The sequence below is a fragment of the Rattus norvegicus genome, chromosome 5, assembly GCF_036323735.1.
Source record: "Rattus norvegicus strain BN/NHsdMcwi chromosome 5, GRCr8, whole genome shotgun sequence".
NCBI lineage: Eukaryota > Metazoa > Chordata > Mammalia > Rodentia > Muridae > Rattus > Rattus norvegicus.
In genome coordinates this window covers 147189176-147207046 of record NC_086023.1, presented here as the reverse complement: position 1 = coordinate 147207046, position 17871 = coordinate 147189176, and the positions used below count along the sequence as shown (strand labels likewise).

The 17871-nt window shown below is 47.8% G+C and overlaps 2 protein-coding genes across 4 annotated transcripts in view; both read left to right on the top strand.

The window, feature by feature from the left end:
• The first annotated feature begins 386 nt into the window (after positions 1-386).
• Fam167b (family with sequence similarity 167, member B) lies at positions 387-2029 on the top strand. Of its 3 annotated transcripts, none has more exons than XM_039111251.2 (2): positions 387-851; positions 1611-2029. In XM_039111251.2, exons 1-2 carry the CDS (start codon positions 594-596, stop codon positions 1836-1838), a joined length of 486 nt encoding a protein of 161 aa, XP_038967179.1. In that variant the 5' UTR covers positions 387-593; the 3' UTR covers positions 1839-2029. The 3 variants fall into 3 exon arrangements, with proteins under 3 accessions (XP_038967179.1, XP_038967178.1, NP_001385934.1); XM_039111250.2 differs by having other exon boundaries at positions 387-860; positions 1608-2029; NM_001399005.1 differs by having other exon boundaries at positions 424-851; positions 1608-2029.
• A 3750-nt stretch (positions 2030-5779) lies between these two features.
• The window catches only part of Lck (LCK proto-oncogene, Src family tyrosine kinase), a 28626-nt gene continuing 16534 nt past the window's right edge, over positions 5780-17871 (top strand). Inside the window, exon 1 of the mRNA NM_001415870.1 lies at positions 5780-5887. The gene's annotated coding sequence lies outside the window, so the exon portion shown is untranslated. The remainder of the gene's footprint in view (positions 5888-17871) is intronic.

Below are 17871 nucleotides of genomic sequence, written 5' to 3'. Positions count from 1 at the left end.
GGCCAGCTTGGTCCACAGAGAGAGTTCCAAGCCAAAGCTACAGAAAGCTTGGTGTCACTCATCTGTCCCAACAGAGGCTCAGAGAAGTGACTGAGCTACCCAAAGTCCCCTCAAAGTAGCACCAGGGTCGAGGGCTCCGGACTCCCTTGCAGAACTTGCACTGCAAAGAGGAGAGATTACCGGTCAGGTCAGCCGCTCCTTTCCCTTGACTCCTTTGACTTGGGTCTTGGGAGGAGGGCCAAGTCGGCTGTGGACGATGCTTTTCTTATCCTGCTGCAACTTCCTTTCTGGGAACCAGGAACCTGATTCTGGGCAAAGACAATAAAATTCATCTGAAGGGCTCCTCCTGCCCCCACCCGGATGGGCATCACGTGGCCCCTGGTTAGCAAACCAGGAAAATTCCATCCCTTGCACACTTAGCCTCGCATACCCATCCGCTCGATCACCCTGGTACACTTAGCGTCCCTTACCCACCTTCTGAATTCACCACACACTCTTGGCACATTCTTTTCAACCTCATCTTCTTTCACCTCTCGCTCGGCCGAAGAGCCAGCCTTTTCCTTACTTGTCCCATTGGTCACCACAGACCAACCATGTCCCTAGGGCAACTGAAATTCCAGGCAGTGGGCGAGGAGGATGAGGAGGACGAGGAGGAGAGCTTAGACTCTGTGAAGGCCCTGACTGCCAAACTTCAGCTACAGACCCGACGGCCCTCATATCTGGAGTGGACTGCCAGAGTCCAGAGCCGGGCCTGGTGCAGAGCCCAAGCTAGACCTGAGCCGGTGGGACCTGGGGCCATCTGTGGCTTCGACTCCATGGATTCAGCGCTTGAGTGGCTCAGACGGGAGCTGGTGAGTCTGGTGGGTTAAACAGACTTGCATCGGGTCTTTGAGCCAGTCCTTTTAAAGGCCCAAGAATGTGGGATTGGGAGATGAGAATGGACCAATATCCACAGTTGTCCCTCACTGCTGTGCCCTAGGACAAAGGAGCCAGGAATTGAGCTGTCCACTGTTTTCTTTGCGGAGCTAAATCTGGGGGGGGGGGGGGGAAGTAGACGCTGGAGAGTGGGTTCTCAATCTGTGGGTCGCGACCCCTCTCAGAATCCAACGGTCCTTTCAGATAGGTTGCATATTATCAGATCTCCTGCATATCAGATATTTATATTGCAATTCATAGCAGTAGCAAAATTACGGTTACAAAGTAGCAACGAAAGTAATTTTGGAGTCATCACCACATGAGGAGCTGTATTAACTGGTCCCAGCATTAGGAAGGTTGAGAAGCACTGACCTAAAGAGCAGAGACAGCCAAGAAAAGCAGAGCCCGATGGTGCTGTCAGTTATACTCTGAGGAGGGGAGAGTTGAATATTAGCTGTCAGCCCAACGTGTGCAAACGTAAGAATGTCCAGTTCAGCTCGGTTGAGTCATCTCGGTTAGTTTGTGATGACGTGCCAGATAGCTATAATTTGCATATTAATGGTTCCTTGGCTTGGTTTGAGAACCACCAATCCGGAAAAAGATCTGCGAGACCGAGACGATGAAGTGAGTTGAGAACACGTTTGTGAGGCGGGAGGCTGCTCTAGCAAACTCACGCCCCCTTTTGGTCACAGCAGGAGATGCGGGCTCAGGACCGGCAGCTGGCGGGGCAGCTGCTCAGGCTGCGGGCCCAGCTGCACCGACTGAAAGTGGACCAAGTCTGTCACCTGCACCAGGAGCTTCTGGATGAGGCCGAGCTGGAGATGGAGTTGGAGTCTGGGATGGGCCTGGCTCTGGCCCCACCGCTGCGGCATCTGGGACTCACGCGCATGAACATCAGTGCCAGACGCTTCACCCTCTGCTGAGAAGCACTTGGGTGTTTCTGCAAGATCTGGGGAGAAGGAAGGAAGAGGGACCCCAGAGGTTCTGGCGCCTGCTGGGGAGGATGGGCACGGCTAGGTTTCTGAATGCTGAATTCAAAGAGCACAACGCTCCAGGAAGAGGGAGAGAGGGAACTCGGGCCCCAAATTTCTTAATAAAAAAGCATTGAATCCCATCAAGGTCTCTGTATGACTGTCACGGAGCCTAAAGGTTGTTGTAGGTCCACCCTCTGTCACTGGGACTAGGGACTCACAACAGGAGACAAGATGGCACCCAGCCTCCATAACAGCGCCTGATCTATTTCTCTACCTTTATCAAAACCAGAAATAGAAGAAACAACAAAATTTAAAATGAAGATTTATTGTGGTTGTTAATTGTGTGTGAGTGCGCCCAGAGAGGCCAGAAGAGGTTATTGGATTAACTGGAGCTGGAGTTACGGGCTGTGGTAAGCTGCCTGTTGTGGATGAGGGCAACCGAACTCAGATCCCCTCTAAGAGGAGCAAGTAGTCGTTTGTTTGTTTGTTTGTTTGTTTGTTTGTTTGTTTTGTTTTTGACTCCTGAGCCATCTCTCCAGCCCCCAGACTTAAAACCTTATACCATTCTCATGACAGGTGAGAATGCAGAAAGTGGTAGGTAGTTCTGTGTTCAAATTAACTCCCCTATTTATTTTATCTTCCTTCCTTTCTTTCTTTCTTTCTGTCTTTCTTTCTTTCTTTCTTTCTTTCTTTCTTTCTTTCTTTCTTTCTTTCTTTCTTTCTGTCTTTCTGTCTTTCTGTCTTTCTGTCTTTCTGTCTTTCTTTCTTTTTTCTTTTACCAAGATCCAGGGTCTTGCTACATAGCTCTGCCTGTCCTGAAACCCACTCTGTAGACCATACTGGCCTTGAACTCACAGAGATTCACCTGCCTCTGCCTCTGGAGTGCCAGCATTACAGGTGTGCACCATTCTGCCTGGCTTCCTCTAGTTATCTCTATTAGACAATGAAAAGATCAAGCCACTGTGAAGCCATATTTCTTTAATCCTAGCATCTAAGAGGCAGAGACAGGCAGATCTCTGTGAGCTTGAGGCCAGCCTGGTCTACAGAGTGAGTTCCAGGTCAGCAAGGACCACCTAGAAAGAGATCCTGTCTCCAAAAATCCAAAAATAATCAAACAAACAAACAAATTAAGAAAAAACAAACAGGGGGGCTGGGGATTTAGCTCAGTGGTAGAGCGCTTACCTAGGAAGCGCAAGGCCCTGGGTTCGGTCCCCAGCTCCGAAAAAAAGAACCAAAAAAAAAAAAAAAAAAAAAAAAAAGAAAAAACAAACAGGGGCTGGGGATTTAGCTCAGTGGTAGAGCGCTTGCCTAGCAAGCGCAAGGCCCTGGGTTCAGTCCCCAGCTCCGGAAAAAAAAAAAACAAGCAAAGAGTCGCTCCCTCTCCCTTCCTCCAGCTGAGAACCGAACTCAGGGCCTTGCAGCGATTGCTAATTCTTGCTCCACAGGCAGCCAGATACGCCTTACTTTAGAGCACACCCAACAAATTCAAGCACTGCTCCTTAGCATGGTGCCCCCCAGGCATGTGCTGAAGTTGAGAAGAGCTGTAAAACGCTAAGGTTTTTTTTTTTTTTTTTTGTTTTGTTTTGTTTTTTTTTTTTTTTTTTTTTGGTTCTTTTTTTCGGAGCTGGGGACCGAACCCCGGGCCTTGCACTTCCTAGGTAAGGGCTCTACCACTGAGCTAAATCCCCAGCCCCAACGCTAAGGTTTTTAAGTGAGGGTGGCTGGCTGTGCACTGCGTCTGGAGACACATCTGCTGGCTCTGTCACTCTGAGGGTTGGGTTTTGTTTTTTTTTCTTTTTTTTCTTTTTTCTTTTTTCTCAGCCTTTGTTTCTGTGTTTCTCTCTTTGTCTGACTTTCCAACTCAGGCTTCCTCCCCCCCCCATTTCCTGTTCCCCCTTTCCTCTGCAGCTGAGGTGCACACAGCTTCAGCTCCTACCTCACAAACCCCAACAATGCTCTGTGGGCTCCCCTCCCCCACCCGCTCACTCAGCGTAGCTCAGGAGGTGACACATTTACACTTTCCTTCCAGTGAGGTCAGGACCCATTCTTGGCCCCCATAGGGGCCATTTGGGGTTCCTCACATCACTGATAGCCTAGCCCTCTGCCTGTGGTGGACACAATCCTCACTTTTGCCTGCCGGCAGCAAAGTTCTTAAACTCCTGCTGATGTCAGAATGTCCCCTGCCTGCCACAGATGCCCGTGCTTTCTCTGTCCTGTACCTGTGGCAATACATGGTTATGGTTATGTGCTTGCTCCCTTGGGGTGTGGCCTTGCTGCTACTGGAATTACCTTTTTCAGCTGTGCTGTCCTGTCCCCTGCCTGTTGTTCTATTCATCTATCTATCTATCTGTCTATCTATCTATCTATCTATCTATCTATCTATCTATCTATCTATCTATCTCTTTAGATATCTATCTATGTATTTAGACATGTATGTAATGTATATATGTAACTATGTATCTATGTATCTATTATGTATGTATCTATGTATGTATCTATATATGTATGTATTATGTATCTCTCTATGTATCTATCATGTATGTATGTATGTATGTATCTATCCTATCTATCTATCTATCTATCTCTTTAGATATCTATCTATGTATTTAGACATGTATGTAATGTATATATGTAACTATGTATCTATGCATCTTTTATGTATGTATCTATGTATCTATGTATGTATCTATATATGTATTTATCTATGTATCTGTCTATGTATCTATCATGTATGTGTGTATCTATCCTATCTATCTATCTATCTATCTATCTATCTATCTATCTATCTATCTATCTATCGAGACAAAGTCTTTTTATGTAGCTCTGGCTGTCCTAGAACTCACTATGTAAGCTAGTCTGGCCTGAAATTCACATCCATCTGCCAGCCTCTGCCTCCGGAATGCTGGGATTAAGGCTGTGCACCACCATGCCCCAGCCGGTCACTATAGCCTTAAGGCATGAGGTTCTCTTTTCTTCTTCCTGAAGCAGGCTGTCGACATTGGACTATCAGAGGCCTGCCCTGGGACTCTAACCCAGCTGCTGTCCTGTTACACAAGATGACATGGGTACTGCTCTACCAGAGAATGGGACTGCTGGTTCTGCTATAGAACATGCAACTATTTAACAGAGACACTGACTGGGCTTCCACTCTGAGCAAGAGACGCCTTTGCTGTCAGGCTAAATTAAAGGCCACCCAGTTCCTGCACAGCACAACCATAGTTGTCTGTAGCACCATTTCCTCTCCCTGTAAGCTGAACTTGTAAGCTCATGGGGGTAAAGGCTCCCTTTGGATCTCTTACCCAGGAGTATCTTAGAGGGCAGGAGGAGCGCTCTGTCAAACATCCTTTCCTGCCGTGTATAGTGAGCTGATTATTTAATCCCAGTACTGGGGAGGAAGAGGCAGGTGAATATCTGTGAGTTCAAGGCAACAATGGTCTGGTCTACATAGCAAGTTTCAGAATAGTCAGGGCTATACTCATTTTTTAAAAAATTCTCTCATTGGTGGTCATTGTTGTTGTTGTTGTTGTTTTTGTTGTTGATGATGATGATGACAATGACAGTGATGATTGGTTTTTTGAGACCCGGGCTTGAAGAGTTCAGGCTGGTCTGGAACTCTGTATGTAACCACTCCTGTCTGCCTCCAGAATGCTGGGATTATAGACCTGTGCCATCATACATGACCTTCCCTTCCACTTCCCCCACTAAGTGCCTCCCTCAGTATGAGTAGAAGCTGGCCTGGGAATGTATGGGACCCGAGAGGCTTAGAGGGTCTAGGCCTATGGCGGCAGGAAGCCTGGGGTGCTGGAGGCTTGTGGTTGGGTTGCTGGGGTTGGGTTGGCTGCGGAGCCCTCAGAAGGAGACAGGAAGTCAGGGTGGAACGTGGGCGCGAGGAGACAGGTGGTGACTACGAAGGCGAGGAGAGCTGAAACCGGGTCCAAGCAGCCAAGTCAGGCCAGGGGCATCATGTGAATAGGCCAGAAGGCTCCCAGGCTGGGCAGGTAAGGGCTACTGGGAACAACAGTGGGGAGGTGGGCTATGGTGGGAGTCAGACAGTAGAAGACTGCATCTGTGGAGGGCCAGGCTGCCTAGGTGTGCAGTTGCCTTTCAGAAATGTCTTCCTGGAGGTTGGCTGGGTTGGTGGCTCTTGCCCCTGCCATCAGTTGTCCATCACTCACCACGTACTTCTCGAAGATCCAGCACGATGTCAAGTGTTAAGGTGGCCATCAGCAGTCACCAGTTCAGTTCCTTGAGCTCATAGGATGAGGTGTCTGAGGCCCGACAGTGGCTATGACCCTGCCTAACCTATACCTCCTCACACTGGTCAGTGGCACAGCAGGACCTTTCGAGAGAGTGATGGCTTAAGCTGGGCTCCTCCTACGCCTGTGTCACACAGAGTGATTAGATGGGCAGTCTTGAGGGCAGGGACCCAGGAATCGATCACCGGGTCTCCGAGGCAGACCTGAGTGGCAGAAACTCATGAAAGAATAACCCACGGGATCCAGGTGGACATATGAGAATTGATGGGAGCCTTAGGCACCAGCAACCCGAACGACCGAGAAGTCACCAGAGAAGCGGATAGATATGTGAGGGTGCTTATTCAGAATGGACGTGTGTTTCCTGGGGAAGTTGGAAGTGAATGAGATGGGAGAAGGGAAGAGGACAGAATATTTTTATCTTGGACGGGATAGAGCTGGCGCAGAGCAAGAACTTCTGAACTTCCCTCTGGAATATCACCGCTCCTGTCCTGCCAAGTGTCAGGACAGGATATCCTTGCCTTTGCCCTTGTCCCCGTCCTGTCTTAACTCAGTTATATTTGTGTGTACATGTTGGCCTTCGTGATTCTTGCTTCAGACCCTAAAGGGTAGAGACCCAGAATCTTGTCACCAACCACTTCCCTCCCGTTTTCTCACTAACTCTAAACTCTGGGGGACAGGCTCTACCTCCGCTGGCTCTCCAGGTTTCCCTTGCCTTGCCGGAGATGTTCATAAAACAGACTTTCCATCTTGTCAGCATATGCCAGCCTCTTCCAAGACCTCTCGCCTCCTTTCGGGGCAGGAAACACTGGTCTTCCCGTGTCTCATCTGTCCTTGAACAGCAGTCCCCTAGGCGCCTGGCCCTGTGCTGACTGGGAGAGGAAGCCAACAGGGTCCCTCATTCTTGGAGCTCAGGATGGTAGCTCTTCTCAAAAGAGCCCAGAGGACAAAAGCAGAGAATGGGTTGAGACCAGACAGGAGGGAGAAGTTTCTTTCAAGGGAATCCAGAAGCTTCCTGAACAAGGCAGTATTGGGAAGGCTCATTCTGGAAGGATCTTGGGACAGAAAGCTAAGGTTCCTAGTCCCTGGTGCTGCTCTCCGGGACCATAGAGACCTCAGAATAAAGTCAATAGTGCAAGGGGTGTGGTATAATATAAACACACACACACACACACACACACACACACACACACCCCTTTTTCAGCATCAGAGAGGCCCAGGAACAATTCCAGGCTGGCTGTTTGTCTGGGTGAGCAGTTGGCCTACTCCAAATTTCAGTCTGTTTATAAAGACACAGTAACAAAGCCCTTGCTTTTAAAGTGCCTGGCAAAATCAAAGAGATAATACTGACAATGTGCCCAGAGTAGGTCCGACACACAGTAGGTGCTTAAGGGAAGCTACGCACTTCCTTTCCCTGCATACTGTTGGTTCACACCCAAATGACACCTATTCAGGGCCTTGGCATGACAGTAAACCACCCAGTCCCTCATGCTTGTGGTACAGTTCTGCAAATGAGCTTGTTTCCTGTATAGAGTCGGGTGTGGAACTCCCAGGAAGGCCAGATTCTGACCTGAGAGAAGAAGGATCTATCGTAGGAGCCAGATTCTCAGCCAGACTCCATTTTGTATCGTCTGGCCCACAGAAACACTGGGGCAGGAGCATGGAGAGTTTGAGACCAACACGGGCTACATGGCTAGACTTCATCTTAGAAAAAGTCCAGACATACTCATACGCCTATCTTCCCTGTTCAGAGCTCCTTATAGACTGTAGGGAAATTTACGTGTGCAGGCTCAGTCAGAGGTAGGATCCTACAAAGCCTTACACACCGTCACGGTCTTGCTGGCTTTTAAGCCAGTTTAAATCAGAGGAGGATGCTGAGGTAGGAGAAAGATAGGCCCCAAGTAACATTTAGTAAAGTGGGGACGTTTCTCCTGTCCCCTGTCTTTAACTCTAGATCTTGTGCATGGGTGGGTGCAGGAAACTGCACTGGAATCTAAAGATGTGATCATTAATAGTTTCCCCCAGTGTGAGTCTGGAACGTGTAACGCTGAACTGGTAACCCTTGCACTGGAAGGAAAGAAAAGGTCCGTGATGCACCTGGGAAGAGAATGTCTCAGAGCCAACCAACATGGCTTCCGTGACAAACTGCCCTATGGGAACCTCAGGGTCAATTCTGGCTTGTTATATCTCTGCAGAGAAGAAGCTTGATTCACTTTATCTGATCCAGGATTTCCTAAACTTCTTAGACACAAAGCTGTTTACTTCCCCTCTCCCGCCCATTCCAGGCCTGGGGTGACGGGTGAAAGGGGGTACGTTCTTGAAGGGTTGTTGCTTCCAGACTACAGTATGTGTTACCCCCTTACTCAGGAGATGGAGACAGGACGAGAAGTATGAGGCTAGCTGGGGCTTCAGAGCCAGATGTTGTCTGAAAAAAGAAAGAAGAGAAAAAAAAAGAGGTGTGGGTTGTGTTTTTAATAGCGCTTTTGCGTTGGTGGTGATTTTGTTGTTTTATTTGGCTGTTACAGAATTAGCACATGGCTGGCTTTGTTTTGCTTTTTTCTAAAGCCAAACAGCACAGGGGCATCGAAAGAGTCCAGAGAGTCAACTTCTTTCGTCTGTTTTCTGGGATGGGGCCCTGGGAGCCCTCTGCCTCCAGGATTGGCCAGATGCTCCGGCAGTGCTGAGAGGTGGGAGGTCAAAGCCCCGCCTCTGGAGCGGGCAGACCACGGGTCAGCTACGGTTTTAGGAGGGCTTCAGGCAAATTGCTTTGCCGGGTTTCGGCCTCAGTTTTGCATCTGTAACATGAGGCTGATGATGACGACATTTATTTCATAGGACTGCCATGAGAGTTACGCGGAATCCCGCAAAGTCTGTGAAGTAATGGTTGTCGTGAAATCTGGGCCTCTAGTTACATTTGAATGTGGGTTAACTACCGGCTGCAATGCGAACTTAGCTTGACGCATCTTGGAATCTCCCCTGTCCATACGCGGGGCTTGGTGAATGGGTAATGGCGGGGATTGAATGAACGTTACTTCCTGGAAAGTGTTGCTGTGAGGAGCTGCAGACTGGCCTAAGCAGACAGCAGAGAGCAGGCCTTGCTTACACTCTTGCGTGAAGATGAAGCAACTCACCAGGGACGCCCTACCCTCTCGGTCACAGAGGGTGGGCTATGGGATGAGGCCTGTTCCCAGCCAGCTCTTCTCTGTCAGCCGGCCCTAGACCAGAAGAGTAGAGGAGCTCACTTCATTTTTGTCAATAGATCGGCCAATTTAGAAAATTGCCTCATGACAAGGCATGGTGCCGCACGGAGGCAGAGGCAGGCAGATCTCTGTGAGTAACCTGGTCTACAGAGCTAGTTCCGAGACAACACGGGTTCCACAGAGAAACCCTATCTCAAAAACAAACAAACAAACAAACAAAAAACAAAAACAAAAACAAAAAAAAGAAAGAAGGAAAGAAAGAAAGAAAGGAAAGAAAAGAAAAGAAAAAAATTGCACTCTGGGACAAGGTGTGTGTAGGGGTGGGAAGATAGTTCAGTCATTAAGATGCTTGCCAAACAAGCAGGAGGACGTGAGTATGATCCTCCAGAACCCATGTACAAAAGCTACATGCAGTAGAACATGGCTGCAAACCCAGGGCTTGGCAGGAGCCTGAAACTCTTTAGCCAGCTAGTCTATGGGAATGAATTCGCTCCAGATTCAGTGAGAGATCCTGTCTCGAAAGAGCTGGGAGGAAAACAACTGAGGAAGACACCTCAATTCTCTACACATACACACACACTCACACATACACACACTCACATACACACTCACTCTCACACACACCCTCACACTCTCTCACACAACACACACACACTCTCTCTCTCACACAACACACACACACACCTTCACACACACACTCTCTCTCATACACACACACTCTCTCACACACACACTCACACATACACACACTCACATACACACTCACTCTCACACACACCCTCACTCTCTCTCTCTCTCTCACATACACACACCCTCACTATCTCTCTCTCTCACACACACACACACTCTCTCTCTCACACACACATACACACACTCTCTCTCTCTCACACACACACCCTCACTCTCTCTCTCTCTCTCACACACACACACACTCACACACACACACTCTCTCACATATGCACACACCCTTACACACACACATACACACACTCTCTCTCACACAACACACACACACACACACACACACACACACACACGCACACTCATAGAGAGGGGGAGTCTTGGGGCAGTGTCTCATGACCTGTGGTCTATAAGCTCCTGACTGTGAGCAGTTTTGGAGGCCGATGGATGAGCAGGTGCAAACGCCAATCTGTATGTTCTGGTGTGCACTGCCATGTAACGGCCATGTATGGCTAGTGACACTGACTTTCCATTTATGGTAGTGAAGTTTCTATTTCAGGTAAATGTATTAAGAAGGGAAAAGAGAAGCCGGACAGTAGTGGTCCACGCCTTTAATTCCAGCATTCAGGATGCAGAGGCAGGCAGATCTGAGTTCAAGGCCAGCCTGGTCTACAGAGCTCAAGTGGAATTGCCCAAAATCTTGAGGAAGAATGAAAATGACAGGCAGTTTCAGCCCGGAAGATGTAGAATGAAACACATATTAATTATTCTCACCGACTTAGTCCTTAATGTGACAGGGCCTGGTGGCACAGGCCTGTTTTTACCCCAGCTGTTCAAGAGACAGAGGCAGGAGAATGGAAGGTTTAGGACCTACCTGGCTACGGAGAAAGGTCAAGGCCAGCTTGGGCGGTTTAGCGAGTCAGTCCTCCCCTACGTTCCCACAGAAGCAGTCACTGAGCACCAAGCGCTGTGTGAAGCATTTTAGACCCCAGGACGGTCCATGTCGTGCTCATAATGATCCAAGATGCAGGTCCCATTTTCACTCTCATTTTCCAGATATTGGGATTAAGAAAGGGTCTGAGGGTTCAGAAACATAAGCTGCGTTTGGCAGTTCCAGGACTTGGGAGGCTGCAACAGGAGGATGGCTAAGAATCTGAGGTCAGTTTGGCCTATGTAGGAAGATTGTTCCTCAAAGAAATCGTGTGTGTTTGTGTCTGTGCATGTGTTTGCATATGTGTATGTGTTTGTAAGTGTGTGCGTTTGTATGTATATATTTATGTGTCTGAATGTGTATATGTTTGTACGTGTGTGTATGTGCTTATATGTGTGTTTTTGTGGGGTGGTATGTGTGTGTGAGTGTATACGTTTGTGTGTGTGTGTGTGTGTGTGTGTGTGTGTGTGTGTGTGTGTACCTGTGTGTTGGTGGTGGGGTAAAATGGCTCAGTGGGTAAAGTTCTTACTGCAAAGCCCGACAGCCTGAACTGGACCCCAGGATCCACGTGGTAAAGGGGGGGACTGATTGCACCAGTTGTTCTCTGACCTCTGCACTAACACCTCAAGGTGCCTGCCCACACACATATACACACAAATAAATAAATGTAATAATTATTTTAAAATTCTAGTGTGTGGAGAGGAAGGGCTAGTAATCTTCTGACGACCTTTTATCAGTGAGTGACTGAGAGATCCTGGAGTCAGAACTGAGCCACTACGGCATAGAAACAGTGAGCAGGGCCTCAGTCACACTTAGACTATAATATAAGTAAGGTTCCTCCATCTAGAAACTCCCATAATGCAAAGTGGATCCAGAGTTACCCAGGGCAGGGACCACTATTTTTTTTTTAAAGATTTATTTATTTATTATACACTGTAGCTGTCTTCAGACACACCAGAAGAGGGCATCCGATCCCATTACAGATGGTTGTGAGCCACCATGTGGTTGCTGGGAGTTGAACTCAGGACCTCTGGGAGAGCAGTCAGTGCTCTTAACCACCGAGCCATCTCTCCAGCCCGCAATTGCTTATTATGCTTGCCAGCTTAATGTTTTGGTATCATGACAAAGTTTATGTGGCTGCTCCCTTCATGGAACATGTGAAACTGACAATATTCAAATCTTAGCTGCTGGGGCTGGGGATTTAGCTCAGTGGTAGAGCGCTTACCTAGGAAGTGCAAGGCCCTGGGTTCGGTCCCCAGCTCCGAAAAAAAGAACCAAAAAAAAAAAGAAGCCCAAATCTTAGCTGCTAAAGAAGTTGGGAAACTGTTTTACGTGAAGTCTAGTGGACTGTGCTACAAAATGGCCAAGCACATGTCAGGGGTCTACCCCAGAACGGCCTTTCTCTATTGTTTGTTTGTTTGTTTATAATTTTGTTTTTGACTTTTGAGACAGGGCTTCTCTGTGTAACCCTGGCTGTCCTGGAACTCACTTTTGTAAACCAGGTTGGCCTCGAATTCTGAGATCTGCCTGCTTTTGCCTCCAGAACACCAGGTTCAAAGCCATTCACCACCGCTGCCTGGCCTGCCTCTACTCTACGTAAAGCAGTCCAAGGTTCTCAGGCCAGAGGCCCAATCCCATTCCAGACAAAAGATTCATGAATCAGTGGCTTTGCCCTTGGAGCAGGGAACTTGATGATGGAAATGAAGTTGCTAACCATGACCAAGTCAATGGGAATTGGAGCTCGGTTTGATGTGTTTGGCAATTCTAGGATCAGAAAATCTAATCGAGGGACCCTCAGGCTGACTCTTTCAGCAAACCCTGACAGCTGAGTTCTATTCGTGGAATCTACATGGTGGGTAAAGAAAACCAACTTTGTCCTCTGACTTCCACACACATGCAGTGGCATGCACACGCATGTGGGAGCATGCACATGCCCACACACGTGCAATACATTTTTATGTATTCTGATTACAATATTTTCATTACTATTATTTGAGACAGGTTGTCACTGTATACCCCTGGCTGGTCTGGAACTCTATATGTAGATTGGCCCAACAGACAGAGATCCCCTGCCTTCTGTCTTCTGAATGCTGGAATGAAAGGCCTGGGCTACCATTTCTGGTGACAATAAAAGCTAAAGCCGGGGTCGGCGGACACTTGCTTCAGGATCTTTTTCTTTTTAAAAGATTTATTTTTATGTATATGAGTACACTGCAGCTGTCTTCAGACACACCAGAAGAGGGCATCAGATCTCACTACAGATGGTTGTGAGTTGCTGGGAATTGAACTCAGGACCTCTGGAAGAGCAGTCAGTGCTCTTCACATCTGAGCCATCTCTCCAGACCCTTCAGGGATCTTTTGGCAGCCTGATTTGTTGTATGTTCTATACCACATGAAAAAGGGTACTGTGTCTGCCTGCCAGACCAACAACCAATAAGATAGGAACCAAACTTCAGCTCTGACTCGACTCAGTCAGAAACACTGGGGATGGGGTAGCCCTTTTGTAATGGCAAACGTTGTCTAGTGGACCAGACATTGCCTTGAGTTTGACCAAGGGCATTGCAAGTCCTAGTGAAAGTTGATTTAGAATCCATTATTGAGCAAGGGGCAGAAGAAGAAAAGTTTCTTTATCCATACCAGAATCCGTCATCCGTTATTCTAAGAACCCTGAACCATCTTTTTTCCTTTTCTATTTCAAACAATGAGAAGTTTACAGTGTTTTAATGTTGATGTCTTTATTTGTTTTTAATTGTTTCTTATTTTGTTTTGTTTTGTTTTTGTTTTCCCCCGGAGCTGAGGAGCAAACCCAGGGCCTTCCGGTTGCTAGGCAAGCGCTCTACCACTGAGCTAAATCCCCAACCCCTTAATTGTTTCTTATTTTATACAACTAAATGTGACTTTGTACCATATGCATTCAGTGCCTATGAAGCCAGAGAGGGCTTTGGAGCTCCTGGGCCTGGGCCTGGAGTTACTGATGGTTATTGGCCACTGTGTGGATGCTGGGAATAGAACCCTGGCCCTCTGGGAGAGCGGCCAGTGCTTTTGACGAATGACACATCTCTCCAGCCTGATCTTGATTTCTATCTTTTTCTTTTCTTTTTCTTTTTTCTTTTTTTTTCAGAGCTGGGGACCGAACCCAGGGCCTTGGGCTTCCTAGGCAAGCGCTCTATCACTGAGCTAAATCCCCAACCCCTCTTGATTTCTTTACATTGTCCTTGTTCCTAACCTGTTTCGACCACATCTGGCTACCCAGCAGTCTTTGTTTTAAAGTACAACCAGAGAGGTGGGGCTCACATTTTGTATGAAAAGAAACACTTTACAATTTAGATACAGGATTGGCTTGCGTATCACCCATTTTGTCACACAGGGACGCAAGCTAGCACGTAGTTTTACACAAAGGAAGCAAGATACTGAATTATGTGCACAGACCTGCATTCTCTTTTTTTTTCTTTTTTTTTTTTTCTTTTTTTTTGGAGCTGGGGACCGAACCCAGGGCCTTGCGGTTGCTAGGCAAGCGCCCTACCACTGAGCTAAATCCCCAACCCCAGACCTGCATTCTCTAGTCAGGTGAATGTAGATACGAATGCATTCCAAGTAGGGAGAGAATTTCTCCGTGGAAAAGTCTTTGTTGTTAGTACAATGGTCGAGAGAGAGAGAGAGAGAAAGAGAGAGAGAGAGAGAGAGAGAGAGAGAGAGAGAGAGAGAGAGAGGAGAGAGGAGAGAGAGTGTTTTAGAGAGGGGTGGGGAATTTTGTAATTTTGTGACAGGGTAACACTGTGTAGCTCTGACTGGCTTGGAACTCTATCTGTAGTCCATGATGTTTTGGACCTGACAAAGACCCCCCCACCTCTACCTCCAAGTGCTGGAATTAATGAAGGTGTGTCGTCACACCCGGCAATGGTCATGTTTGATGAGGAGTCTTCACTTCCAGTTCTGTGTCCCTGTCTAGCTTCCTCATGATTTCTCGTGACCCAACTGTTTGGTGTAACCAGATGCATGCCGGGATCACAGTAGAAAAAAAATGTTATCCCCTCCCAAGTTTCTTCTCTGGAAACCCCCATCCCATCCCCCCTCCCCCTGCTTCTATGAGGGTGCTCCCTCACCCACCCACCCACTCCATCTGCCTCCCTGCCCTGACATTCTCCTACACTGGAGCAAAGACCCTTCATAGGACCAAGCTCCTCTCCTCCCATTGATGGCCAACAAGGCCCATCCTCTGCTACATATGCACCAAGAGCCATGGGTCTGTCCATGTGTACTCTTTGGATGGTGGTTTAATCCCTGGGAGCTCTGGGGGGCGGGGTCTTGTTGATTGATGTTGTTCTTCCTATGGGATTGCAAACCCCTTCAGCTACCTCAGTCCTTTCTCTAACTCCTCCATTGGGGTCCCTGTTCTCAGTCCAGAGATTGGCTCTGTACTTGTCACGCTTTGTCAGCGTCTCTCAGGAGATGGCTATATCGAGCTCCTGTCAGCATGCACTTCTTGGCATCCCCAGGAGTGACTAGGTTTGGTGACTGTATGTGGGATGGGTCCCCAGGTGTGGCAGTCACTGGATGGCCTTTCCTTTTCATTTTTTTGCTTGTTTGTTTTATTTTGTTCTTTTTTTTTTTTTTTTTCCTTCAGAGCTGGGGACTGAATCCAGGGTCTTGTACTTGCTAGGCAAGCGCTCTACCACTGAGCTAAATCCCCAACCCCTTATTTTGTTCTTTTTTGAGACAAGTTCTCTGTATTTGGTCCTGGTTGTTCTGCAATTTGCTGTGTAGATACACCTGGTCTTGAACTCATGAAGATCTGTTTCTTGAGTGCAGGGATTGAGGAGATAGGCCACGGCAGCCAGCTGTGATTTGCTGTGTGTTGTTGGGAAGATCACAGTGTCTCTCTAATCTCACAGATTTCCCGTTCTACTTATTTATTGCTTGTGGTGTGTGTGTGTGTGTGTGTGTGTGTGTGTGTGTGTGTGTGTGTGTGTGTGTAGGTGCGTGTGTGCACACGTGTGCATGTGTACATGAGTCTAGGTGTCTGTCAAAGGAGGCAGAAGAGTGATTGAATACCTTAGCAGTAGAGTTCGGAGGCAACTTGTTGGAATTTGAGAGCTGAACTTGGGTCCTCTGCAAAAGCAATGAGTTCCTAACGGCTGTGCCATCATCTCTCCAGCCCTCTGTATGTGTTTGTCCATAGTGTGCACATATGTATGCAAATGCTTCTGGTGTATATGGCTGTGGAGGCCAGAGGTCAGGCGCCGTGGATTTTTTTTTTCTTCCCTTTTATTGAAACAGAATCACACTGTGTAGCTCTGGCTGTCCTGAAACTCACTCTAGGAGACCAGGCAGCTGGCCTCAAATTCACTGAATTCCATCTGCCTGTGCCTGTGCCTGTGCCTGTGCCTGTGCCTGTGCCTGTGCCTGTGCCTGTGCCTGTGCCTGTGCCTGTGCCTGTGCCTCTGCCTGTGCCTCTGCCTGTGCCTCTGCCTGTGCCTCTGCCTCTGCCTCTGCCTGTGCCTCTGCCTCTGCCTCTGCCTCTGCCTCTGCCTCTGCCTCTGCCTCTGCCTCTGCCTCTGCCTCTGCCTCTGCCTCTGCCTCTGCCTCTGCCTCTGCCTCTGCCTCTGCCTCTGCCTCTGCCTCTGCCTCCTGGGTGCTGGGATTAAAGACATGTGCCCCTTGGGGTTGGGGGTTTAGCTCAGCGGTAGAGCACTTGCCTAGCAAGCGCAAGGCCCTGGGTTCGATCCCCAGCTCCAAAAAAAAAAAAAAGACATGTGCCCCTACATTCAGAAAAAGTGTCATTCTTAGGGAGCTGTCCACCTTGTGTTTCAAGGTAGGATCTCTTCATCTGTGTGACTCTATGGTTAGTTTGGCTGGTGATCTTCCAAATCACACCATCACGCCAGGCTTTCCACATGGGAGCTGAAGGCAGAACTCAGGTCCTCATGCAGTGTGACAAACACTTTCCTAACTGAGGTGTCACCCCAGCCACAATCTGCTCTTTAAAAATCTGTGTGCATGTGACTGTGCAGATACCATAGTGTATATGTGGAGGCCGGAGGACAAATTATAGGCATTAGGTCTCTCTGCATACCGTGGAGGTCCCAGAGACCAAGGTCAGACCCTTGGTTTGGTGGCATGCGAACCTCCTGGACTATCTCCCTGGCTGACAAACACCCCCACACCATTCCCTTTAAATGGAGAACATGGAGTGAGTCTCACACTGCCCCGCAGGCTGGCCTTAAAATCACTGCTCTCTTCCTGCCTCAGCCTCTTGAGTTTAAATGTGTGTACCAACACTCCTGGTTTCTTTTCCTTTCTTTTCTTCTTCTTTTTTTAAAGATTTATTTATTTATTATTTATTATTTATTATATATAAGTACACTGTAGCTGTCTTCAGACACACCAGAAGAGGGCATCAGATCTTATTACAAATGGTTGTGGGGCTGGGGATTTAGCTCAGTGGTAGAGCGCTTACCTAGGAAGCGCAAGGCCCTGGGTTCGGTCCCCAGCTCCGAAAAAAAAGAACCAAAAAAACAAATGGTTGTGAGCCACCATGTGGTTGTTGGGAATTGAACTCAGGACCTCTGGAAGAGCAGCCAGTGCTCTTTACAACTGAGCCATCTCTCCAGCCTTTTCTTTTCATTTTAGATAATCTCTCCAGCCAATGTTGCCTCAGACTAATGGATGCTGAAATTACAGATTTGTGACATCATGCCCTGCTACATGATTAGCATTATTTCTCTTCTTTTTAAAAGCAATTTATTCTCTATCTATCTATGTGCATGTACACCTGTGTGTGCATACATAGCATGCATATAGAGGTCAGAGGACAGTTTTGTGAGGATTGGTTCTCCCCATAGTTCCAAATGTTATCAGAGACTTGACTGGCAAACAATGTAATTTGTCAAACTAATAATTTCTTTTTTCTGGTAGTG

Excerpts from the sequence above, each read along its gene's own strand:
- Fam167b (XM_039111250.2), top strand. The coding sequence starts at position 594 with ATGTCCCTAGGGCAACTGAAATTCCAGGCAGTGGGCGAGGAGGATGAG. Across the intron at positions 861-1,607 it reads GACGGGAGCTGGTGAGTCTG|CAGGAGATGCGGGCTCAGGA; the intron begins GTGGGTTAAACA and ends TTTTGGTCACAG.